The sequence below is a fragment of the Loxodonta africana genome, chromosome 10, assembly GCF_030014295.1.
Source record: "Loxodonta africana isolate mLoxAfr1 chromosome 10, mLoxAfr1.hap2, whole genome shotgun sequence".
NCBI lineage: Eukaryota > Metazoa > Chordata > Mammalia > Proboscidea > Elephantidae > Loxodonta > Loxodonta africana.
Window position 1 is genome coordinate 112,545,661 of NC_087351.1, and position 10,503 is coordinate 112,556,163.

At 59.4% G+C, this 10,503-nt stretch overlaps 1 protein-coding gene across 1 annotated transcript; it reads right to left on the reverse strand.

Annotated features, from left to right (window-relative positions):
- Positions 1-810: 810 nt before the first annotated feature.
- On the reverse strand, positions 811-3,069 carry SLC25A47 (solute carrier family 25 member 47). The gene is made up of 2 exons (XM_003408862.3): positions 2,818-3,069; positions 811-2,318 (listed from the first exon to the last, which is right to left on the reverse strand). The coding sequence occupies exons 1-2, from the start codon at positions 3,035-3,037 to the stop codon at positions 2,038-2,040; spliced, it is 501 nt and encodes a 166-aa protein (XP_003408910.3). The 5' UTR covers positions 3,038-3,069; the 3' UTR covers positions 811-2,037.
- Positions 3,070-10,503: the final 7,434 nt, after the last annotated feature.

Sequence of the window (10,503 nt, forward strand, 5' to 3'; positions counted from 1 at the left end):
CCGTGGCAGGTTCCCCTAAAGGCCCTTCCTTCCACCTGGAGGTTGTGGAGCATGAGCCCTCAGGGTGGGGTGCAGGTCAGTGACACTCACCAGGCCCCCGAGAGTCAAGGTACCCCACCTTCCCGGGACACGTCCCTCAGATTCAGCAGTGCCGCCAGTAGCTCTCCTTCCGAGGTCGGGTCAGTTGCTACTTCACTGGTCTTTTTCCAAAACTGGCCCAAGTGCCTGGGGCTATGATGAGTTAATGGACATCTTTCATTAGCTCGTGCCCTCCTCCCAGCACTTGCCAGGGTGTGGTGTGCTTTTAAACTGGATGAACTTTCAGGAATGTGTGGCAGGATCTCATTCATTCATCCACTCATTCATTCATTCCAGACCCCCTACTACATGCCAGGCCCCAGAGCTGGGACACAGACACCAAACCAGACATGCCCTGCCCTTTGGAGCTCACGGTCTGGGCCCCGTGGGAGCACACAGCCAGACACCTCGGTGCAGCCTGGTGGGTCAGGCAGGAGAGCTTCCTGGAGGAGGTGGTACCCGAGATGAGTTGGGGGCATTTCTGGCAAAGAGAGCAGCATGTGCATGACAGCCAGGGGATCTTGTGACTGGAGCAGGACCAGGCGGCCCACCCACAGTTCTGGAAACAGACGGTGTTTGTTCCACCAGGGGCTGGAGGTCGCTGGGGCCAAAGGCCCTCTCAAGGTTGTGTCTAAGCGAGGCTGTACTACAGGGTGCTGGGGCTGGGCCTGGCCCCTTGGCCCTCTCACCCCACCTTGGCGCTTATCACAGGAAGTCCTGTGGTCCAGAGAGAAGCCGGGGTCTCAGAAGCACGGGCGCAAGCCCCACCCCCGCCCGTTCTCTGAGGTGCAACCTGGCAGCCCCGCCCATCAGCTCCCTCATCTGACATCTGTCAGTCGTTGTGATGACTAAGGTGCCCACACAGTAGGGTTCAGGGTGCATCCAGACCCCTCGCCACCTCCAGCCTTCTCCAGAAAGGTGGCTTAAAGCCAGGTATTTGGGCAAGGTGGAGCTGCCTGGAGCCAGGTTTCGCTCAGCAAACAGGAGTGTGAGTTGGAGGACCAGGAGGGCAGGCATCCCTCTGCCCACTGAACAGCCTCTGTGGCAGGCTCGAGCCCAGGACAGGCCCCCAGCCCAAAAGGCCAAGAGCGGAGCCAGCAGAGAGCCAGCCAGACCTCAGTGTGCCTACCTGCACAACAGGAGCCCATTCACACAGGTTCAGAGGCAGGTCCAGCAGCCCCTGGCCTCCAGGCATGGGCAGGCAGGCTTCAAGGTACAGAGATGAGCTGGTGGCAGGAAACTCGGTCAGCAACACCACAGACCACTGAGCAACTCCACTGACACCCTCAGAACTGTTTTATTAACAACAGCTCCGACTGAGCCTTCAGGGGCATTCCCAGGCAGTGAAGGCACTTGACAACATTCACACCGAGTTCACCACCAGAGCCCGAGGCCCCATGGGCACCGCTACCCCGGCAGGCTCCCTCTGCACAGCCCGGGCAGGGAGCGAGTGGGGCCTGGAGCCCACAGCCCCCATGCCAGCCCAGCTCGGCCTTACACTCGTTACACCCTGTCTGGGACGGAAGACAAATGTGATGACCCCGAGAGGCTGAAAGGATGGAAACTGGTCATGAGCGAGCAGCACAATAAATGGCAGTGGGAGCTGGGTGCTGTGAGTGGGTGCGGGCCTGGACTGGTGGCCCGGTGATGGCAGCGAGAGGGGCTCTGTGGTTGGGGACCTGGAGGCTGGATGAACAGCGCGCAGGATGCACAGACAGCCGGAGGCAGAGGCCCCCAGTCAAGGCCCACTCCACGGGGCTCCTGTGGCCCTCAGGGCTGCCAGCAGCTCTGCCCTTGACCTTGACATTCGCATGGCCTCCACTAGGCTCTCTCGCTGCCCGAGGCTCCCAGCTGCCCTGGGCTATGGCCCTGTGGACCCAGACTCCAGCATTCCCCCTGCCTCCTTTAGAAGCCTCCAGAGGCTGCTGGCGGGCCGGCCCCTGGGAGCATCAGGACCAGCTATGTGAGCAGGCCACGGGTGAGCCTCAGCACAGCCTCGTAGGTGACAAAGACCACCATGTTGACAGGGAACGCACGGCAGCAGTTGAGAGCCAGCCCTTTGAAGAGGACCCGTGGCCCCTCCTCTCGCACACTGGTCACCATGCAGTGCAGGAGGCCCCGGTAGCGCTGCTGGCCTTGCCCGTCTGCCTGCAGGCGCGACTTGATCACATCCATGGGGGTGGCCACAGCCCAAGCCAGGACCCCTGCACAGCCTCCGGCCACCAGCACGCCCAGTACATCTGCAGGGAGAGATCCACTCGTGCCTGGGCTGGATGCCTGGTGGGCACCCAGGACAAAGGCCCAACCCTAATGGAGCCCTGGGGTCACTTTACTGGCAAGTGGGGAAACTGAGTCTTGGGAGCGGGCCACATGACTTGTCCACAGCCACGTGATGACTTCGTGACAGAGACAGGCTGTCCTGATTTAGTTCTGTCTCCACATATGTAGAGGGACCATTTAACCCTAGGCTCACTCAGGTACCACTGTGGCATGACCTCACCTAAGTCTTTCTTCTTAATTCCTGCTGGGCTGAGGCCCCTCCCCCCTCCCAGGCCCAGCCCCGGCTCACCTGGCTAGCTGTGGCCCTTTCCCTCCTGCCCCCCACCCCCAGGCCTAGCCCTAGCCTCACCTGGCTGGCTGTGGCTTCACCCCTCTTTCCTTCCCAGGCCCAGCTCTGGCCTCACCTGGCTGGCTGTGGCCCCACCCCTCCTGCCCTCCCAGGCCCAGCACTGGCCTCACCTGGCCGGCTATGGCCAGCAGGCGTGAGCCACTCGCAGAGGATGGCGTAGGAGAGGAAGTAGGTGGCGAAGGAGTGGCCGTCCCGTAAGAGCAGGGCCGAGCTGCCCTTGTAGAGGCCCCAAAGGCCCTCCTCACGGGCCACTGTGGTCAGGCAGTGCAGCGGCCCATGGTACTTGGGCCCAGGTGCTGGACATACAGGCGCAGGGGGCACAGGACACATGGGGTGTGCAGGTGAGGACCATGAGGCTGAGAGACGCCGTTGCTGTGTCTGTGTCTGCAGGCGGACCTTGGCCACCTCAGTGGGCGAGGTCAGGAACACCTGGAGCAAGAATCAAGTAGGAATCAAGTAGTGCCCACACACCCCTGGACCCGAGGGAGGCGCCACCACTGTCCTCATCTTGTCTGTGGCGACTTCAGGGAGCCTGGGCCCTGGGAAGCTGCAGGTGACCAAGGGCGGTGATGGAGGGGGGCTCCAAACTAGTCTGCCCCCCCCCAGGCCAAAGCCAGTGCGTTCTTCAGCACCACACTCTCTTCTAACAAAGCCACTAAAGTAAACGCCTGTGACTTAGGTTCTGAAGGCTTTTAACAGAATAATTGTCGGTTGCGTGATAATATTACCAATGACATTGGCTTCCTTTTCGAGAGCGCTCATCCGTGTCAGGCACCGTGCTGGGGGCTTTACAACCAGGATCTCATTTAATCCTCACCACATCTCTTACACATGAAGAGACAGGAGCTCAGAGAGGCTCCATAGTTTGCCCAAGTTCACTCAGCTAACAGGAGTCAGAGCCTGGAGTTGAGCCTGGTCATGTGCTCTTGACTTCTTTCACAGCCCCTGTGGTGGCCCCAAATAGCCGTTTGGTTGTCATGTGCATCTGCCCCTGCCGCTGGAGTGTGAGCCCCAGGAGGGCAGGGCACTTGGCTGCCACGGTCACCCCTGTGCCTTCATCTGCTAGTCTGGCCAGGCCGGTCTCTGTGACAATTGGTGGGAATAAGTGTGAGCCCCACCTGGCAATGGGTGACTTCCTGTTCAGTGCCCACACTGACAGAGGCCATTCCCAGAGTGCCGGGGGCCACAGGGCCTGCCTACCCCAGCCTGGGCCCCCCTAGTCAGCTCCATGGTGGCTTCCCAGTGACTTCCTGTCACTGTGGGGCCCCTGGGCCTTGACAGGGAGGATGTGGGTCCCTTCAGTCACCCCTCTGTCTCCCCACAGGACCATGCTCTGCTGGTCAGCTGGGACCCCTCAGCTGTATACTGCTGAGAGAGGGAGCCCAGCCCAGAAGGAAGCCCAGGTCCTCACCCACAATTCCCCCACTCACCGTGTGCCCTCACCCAGCCTCAGTTTCCCCACCTGCTGGACTTGGTGACCTCTCAGGCCTCTCGCCCTCTCTGCAGCTTCACATCTCACCCCACCCTCCCCATGCCCCTACTCACGCGGACGAGGCCGGAGGCGCATCCTGAGAGCGTGATGTCAGCCTTGGCAGGCTTGGCGTCAGCGCTGCCGTACCGGAGCCGGCAGATGTGCTCAAGGCAGTGGCGGTAGGTGCCGAAAGACACGGAGGAGACCAGGGACACGGTGCACACGGGCAGCGAGAGGCCCCTGTAGAAGCCCCACACCTGGCAGACAGACGGACCCACAGCAGGTCAGGCCAAGGTCCAGCTAGGAGGGGCCAGCTCAAAGGACCCAGACCTGGGAGCTGACCTCTAATCCTCACTCTGTCCCTACTCTCGGGGGGACCTCAGGCAAGTCACTCCCTGCCTCAGAACCTGAGCTTCCTCAGCTGTAAAGTGAGGTCACAGCAGCACCTTTCAAGGCTATGGACTGACGAGATAACATAGGTCAAGGCCAGAGGGCCAGGCTCCAAGAAAGTGTGTGAGCCAGGCAGCTGTCTGGTGGTGCTGATGCGGGCTAGTGTGCTGTATTGTTGCTAGTTTTCATTAGCTCTCCCCTGGCCCACACCGAAATCCAAGTGCACTTTGGATAATGTTCCCAGGTCCCTCCTCTGGGGGACTCTAAGCGGGGCCCTGGGGGCCCTGATGACTTGACCCAGCACTGCCTTCAAGGGATGCCCAACCTGGAGGGGACAGAACTGCCCTCCTGTGACTTCCAGGTGCTTCAAATGCCATCTTTAGCGGCTCCTGCTCGCTGACCTGGAGGCAGGGGCCTCATTCTGAGCCCCGTGTACTAGAAAAGCCCCAGTTCTAGGCTCACCGGGGCCCATGAGATTGACACAATTATTCCCATTTGGAAGGTGAGAGAATTGAGGCTACAAGAGGGGAGGGAACCACTTACCAGCACCTGGCTGGTTGGTGAGTGGCAGTTCTGAGATCCCCATACTCCCTGCCTGTCTTCCGGCCCCAACCCCAGACCTACCCGCTCTCGCCGATATGTATCTCCGACACAGTGCCAGATGCCCGTGTATTTCGCCTCTGTCTGTATCCTGACCTGTGGAAGATGTGGGCTTCAGGAAGGGGTGGCTCAGGCTGAGGGCAAGGCCAGCAGGCCCCAGGGGAGAGGTAGGGTTACTCCTTGATTGTGGGCAGAGCGGAGACTGGGGTTTAAGATGAGACAGCTGGGGCCCAGGGGTGAGAAAAAGGGAGAGAGTGTCCCAAGGACCATGGGAGCCACTGAAGGCAGGGGAGGGCTGGGTCTGACTAGCATTCTAGAAAGGTCTTCTGGCCATGAATGGGCGGAGGAGACAGCAGGGCTTCAGGGTGGGCGGTGGGGCATGGTGATCACCGAACCTTCACTGTGTCCAGGGGGTAGCCCACAGCAACACCACAGACACCTGGGAGGAAATTAGAGGAGCCAGGTGAGAGAGTGGATGAGGGCCCTCAAGGCGCTCGAGCCCATCTACGGAGTGGGGAGACGTGCTCGTGCCAGGCTCAGGGCAGAGCAGACCCTGCCCTGGCCTGCTCATCTGCACGTGTCTGGTTAATCCTGGCAGCAATCCCCACGTAGCAGATGAAGAAACCGGGCCAAGCTGGCTAGCGCTTTTCCCTTCCCCAGGTCATTGGCGTCTCATTCTGAAAGCCAGGGTCACTCCCGGCCTCGTCACTGGCACCCTGTTTTGGGAGAGCTTTCAGTCCAACTGTCCAGCCGGCCACGTTTGCTGCCTCCAGGCCAGGCAGGTCAGCGCCCGCCCTCAGCTTTCCATCTGTGACAGGTTTGGCTGTGAGCCAGGAGGTAACTACACATTTCAGCTTTGGTGGCCGGAGGCAGGGGAGGCATGGCCTGAGCGAGGGTCCAGAAGCGAAAAAACCCAGGGTCACACCCTGGCCGGTGAAAAGGAAGGACTGCTTGGAGCCACCAGTTTGCATGGGACAGGCGGTGAGGAGCTTCTAGACCTGGCAGAGAGGCCTCAAATGTCAAGGCCAGCTCCCTGGACCAGAGTCTCTGTCCGCTGTACACAGGGGGCCAAGTGCCACCCCCCTGTTTCTTTCTCCCTTCCTGACACCAGGGCATCAACATCCAAGCCCCCAGCACTGCCATGGGGGAGCCTGCGAAGGAGCAGGCAGGTCTGTGGAGTCTCACACCCTGAGGGAGGCTAGTGAGAGCCATCTGAAAACAATAAGGAACATGGGGGCTGTGCCCTATTTACTGTGTACCCCAAAACCAAAAGAATATGTGTGAGCAGAAGAACAAAGTAAATGAATGAATGAAGCAAATGACTGACTGAGGGGCTTGGGTAGAATTACCTTCCTTGACCCTCACATGCACCTCCCCAAACTCCTACTCATCTGTCAAAGCCCTACCACAGCATCACCTCCTCTCTGGAGCCCTCCCTGACACCATGCTCAGGGCAGCCTCTGTGCCTGGAAGCATGTTGGTTAGAGCTTATCACACAGCCTTGCTGCTGTCCCTTGCATGCCATCACCCCCTCCAGAACTAGAGCTCCCCAAGGGCAGGGTCCAGGGACAAGCACGGAGCAGGGGCCTTGTTCACCCAGGCCTTCCTATGGGCTCTGGAGGAAGGGACGCTGAACTCAGGTGCCCTTCCTTGCTACATGACCTTGGGCAAGGCAAGTCCCTTTTCTGAGCCTTCTCCTTGGGGGGCTAATGTTCTGGGAACTGGCTGGCCCCAGAGAGCAAGGCCTCAGAAAGCCTGGGCGGATGTGAGTGTGACCCCCCGACCCCCCACTAGGGAGCCGGCCCCCTGCTCTTTCCCCAGGCTTGGAGTGCCCTCCTCTCCTGCCCCCCATGCTATTCCCAGAAGTATGGGTGAGCCACCCACTCTTTCACAAGACAAATAAGGCCAGGGTTCCTCTCCCAAAATAGCACCAACAGCCTGCGGATCGATGGCTGGGGGCCTTTTTCCCAATTGGCCTGTTATCTCTGCAGGTGGATCTTTCACAAAAAGCCCTTCCTGGAGAGAAAACACTGAGCAAGCAGAGAGTGTGGCCTCAGAGCTGCCCCTGCAGGCCCTGTGAGGCTGTGGCTCAGCCAGACCGCCCTGTTTGGGCCCACCCAGACTCTGCTCTCTTCTCCCACCCTCCCTCTGGGCCCTCTCGCCCCTTCCCATGGCCCAGTCAACCCTCTGCACACCCACAACTCCCGGGCAGTGACATCCCTCAGCCTCCGGGCAGCCACCAACGCTGAACCTGTCCTGGCCTGCCTCCCACTGTCCCCCAGGCCAGTGCAGACGCCCCCCACACCCCTCCTCCTCCCGGCATCTATGGCCACACCAGGTCTTCACCGCTTCCTTGGGGAGCTCCGCAAATTGCCCCCCCTCGAACCAGAAAGGCCACCCAGCCCTGGGGCAGAGCACCACGTCCCCCAGCCCCTCCTGGTGTCCCCAGAGCAACCATCTCCCACATGGCCCCCCATCCTTGTCTCTGTTACCTCCAATGGCTCCAGCGACAAAATCCATGGAGGGTGAGGGGTGAGTGGTCGGGCGGGGCCCTGAGTCTGCCTGCTGGGGAAGGCCTGCAGCCACTACGGCAGTGGCCCAACAGTTCTCTGTCCACTCCTCACAGGCCTTAAATACCTGGGGCAGGAGGCAGAGGGCAGGGAGCAGGGTGCCTGCCACCAAGTGGCCACGAAGGCAGAGGGGTCAGTGCCCGCGTGCTGGGCAGCTGGACACCCTCCCAGAGCCCCCAGCCAAGGACCCTTGTCCCAGTGCCCTTGGGACCCGGGTGTCAGGAAAGTATGTGAGAGGTTCCGGGAGATGGCAGGCTCTCAGGGTGCTGGAGCTCTGTCCCACCACCTTCTGGGGAGAAGGGTAGGGAGCCCCCACTCCTTACAGCCCCGGCCCTGTCCTCTGGCCTCCCTGATGCCCCATATTTGCACAGAACTCCCGGCCTGGGGGAGCCCCTGGGTGGTACAAACATTGAATGTCCTCAGCTGCTAACTGAAAGGTTGGTAGTTCTAGTCCACCCAGAGGCATCTTAGAAGAAAGGCCTGGAGTTCTACTTGTGAAAATCAGCCACAGAAAACCCTATGGGGCATAGTTGTACTCTGACACGCATGAGGTTGCCATGACTTGGGGTCAATTCGACGTCAACTGGTTTTTCCTGCCCAGAGAACACTCAAAGCCCCCTCCCTTATCCACCCAGCACTTTCTGAGCTGAGGCTGCACTGAGACAAACCAAGCCTAGTCCCTGTCCCTGAGGAACTCCAGTCCATGGAGAGGGGAGGGGCAGGACAGGCCACAGTTCTTCAACACAGGGAGAAGCTGTCCAGAGGCCCCCGGGAGATGCCCACCACCTGCCCTGAGCCCTCCCCACCACCCTGGTCTCATCTCTTCTTCTGTCCCCTGAGTCCGCAGCCAGGTCGGCCTCCAATTCTGAGTCCCCTGCCCAGAAGGACCCCAGTACTCAGCAAGGGCTGGCGAGGGCAAGCTGAGCGGCAGGGACCCAGCCATCCTGGCCCCACCACCAGGGGTGTGGGGCTCTCGCGTTAGGCACTAACCAAGTTGTCCAGGTCACTCCTGAAAGGGAAGCCAAGCCAATTAAAGGTCACTTGCATCTTGCTGGTGAGGCCTCACGTGTGCACCCCCCTTTACAGTTTACCAAGCACTTCTCATTCACAGGCTCATGGAGTCTTCCTCACAGCCCCGGGAGGGAGGCAGACAGGCCAGGGCTGACGGTCTTCATTTTACAGATGGAGCCACTGAGGCCCAGAGAGGGGCCTGTCCAAGGCCATGCCAGTGACAGGGCTGGAATTTGAGCGCCAGCCACCTTTCAGGCTGTGCTGGGGGACTGACGCTGGTGAGCCTCACCTCCAGGGCCCTTACCACCATGGGCTCTCACAGAGGCGCGGCCCTTCACAGTTTACAAAGCCCCCAGCATACACCCCCGGCGTGAGCCACACTGCAGCCCTGCGTGCGAGGTGGCTACAGCGACACTGAGGCTATTGCCCCCTCCCCCCCCCAAAAAAAACAAATGAGCTGCCATCGAGTTGATTCCCACTCATGGCAACACTATGTATGTCAGAGTAGAACCGCTGGATAGGGCTTTTTGTTTCGTTTTTATAGTTTATTTTGTTTGTTGTTGAGAATATGCAGAGCAGAACATACACCAGTTCAACATTTTCTACATGTACAATTCAGTGATGCTGATTACATTCTTCAAGTTGTGCAATGACTCTCACCCTCCTTTTCTGAGTCATTCCTCCCTCATTAACATAAACTCACTGCTCCCTAAGGTTCCTATCTAATCTTTTGAGTTGCTTTTGTCAGTCCCATATACATAGTTCTTAAAAGAGCATATTGCTGAAGGCAGACATTCTTTGCTAGTTAAGCTGAACTATCATTTGGTACTCCTTAGGGTTTTCGTGGCTGTGACTTTTCGGAAGCAGATCGCCTGGCCTTTCTTCCGAGGTGCCTCTGGGTTGGTGTGAACTGCCAATCTTTTGGTTAACTGTTCAAGCTACCCAGGGACTCCTTGTCTCTTGCCCAGAGCCACACAGCTGGAACCAGAGTGAGTGGCCCCACTGACCAGAAAACAGGAAGGGGAGGGGCAGGTGTGGACAGCTCTGGGCCTGGGCAGAAGGGCAGGAGGCCACGTGTCCGGCTGTTTTCCTGCCCTCTGACAGGCTGGCCTGTAGGCTGACCTTGAGCAGGCTGAGTGCTGAACGAAGGGTAGCCTCCTTGGCCCATCGGCTTTCAGGGCCAGTGGGGTACACGGCGTGGGCAGTGCCAGCTGCCACAGCAGAAGGCAAAAGGGCAGGATGTGATGTCCAAGGCCACTTCCAATGCCCATCCTGGCCTTTAGAGAGACACAGCTCAGCATATGGTCAGGAGCCAGGCTGCCTGCATTCAAATCCCGGCTCTGCCACCAGTGGCTGTGCAACCTCAGGCAAGCCCCTTGACCTCTCTGTGCCTCCATTTCTGCATCCACAGAATCTCTGTGGCCGTTCAGGGCGAGCTCTGGGTGCGTCCCTGTTGAAGTGGTGAGCCAATGCCGAGGCTGCACTCACAGAAGTGGTGAGCCAATGCCGAGGCTGCACTCACAGGAGCATAGAGTCTAGAAGGAAGGAGGTGACGGGCCTTTCTGGGCCAGGCAAATGCACTCAGACCTTGGGTTCGACTGCAGATGCTACAACTGAAGAGGACAGTGACTTGGACAGTGAGGGTTTGAAGCCATGCCGTTTGACTGAAAGAACAGGGACCCACTCCGTCCCCCATTTCCTGTAGCGTGTCGAATGCAGTAGCGGCAGGAGTCCAAGAGTTGCCCCGGACACCT

Coding starts and splice junctions, on each gene's coding strand:
- SLC25A47 (XM_003408862.3), bottom strand. CDS start 3,037: ATGTGTCCTGTGCCCCCTGCGCCTGTATGTCCAGCACCTGGGCCCAAG. Junction 2,319..2,817: donor TGCTGGCCATAGCCGGCCAG/GTGAGGCCAGTG, acceptor CTCTCCCTGCAG/ATGTACTGGGCGTGCTGGTG.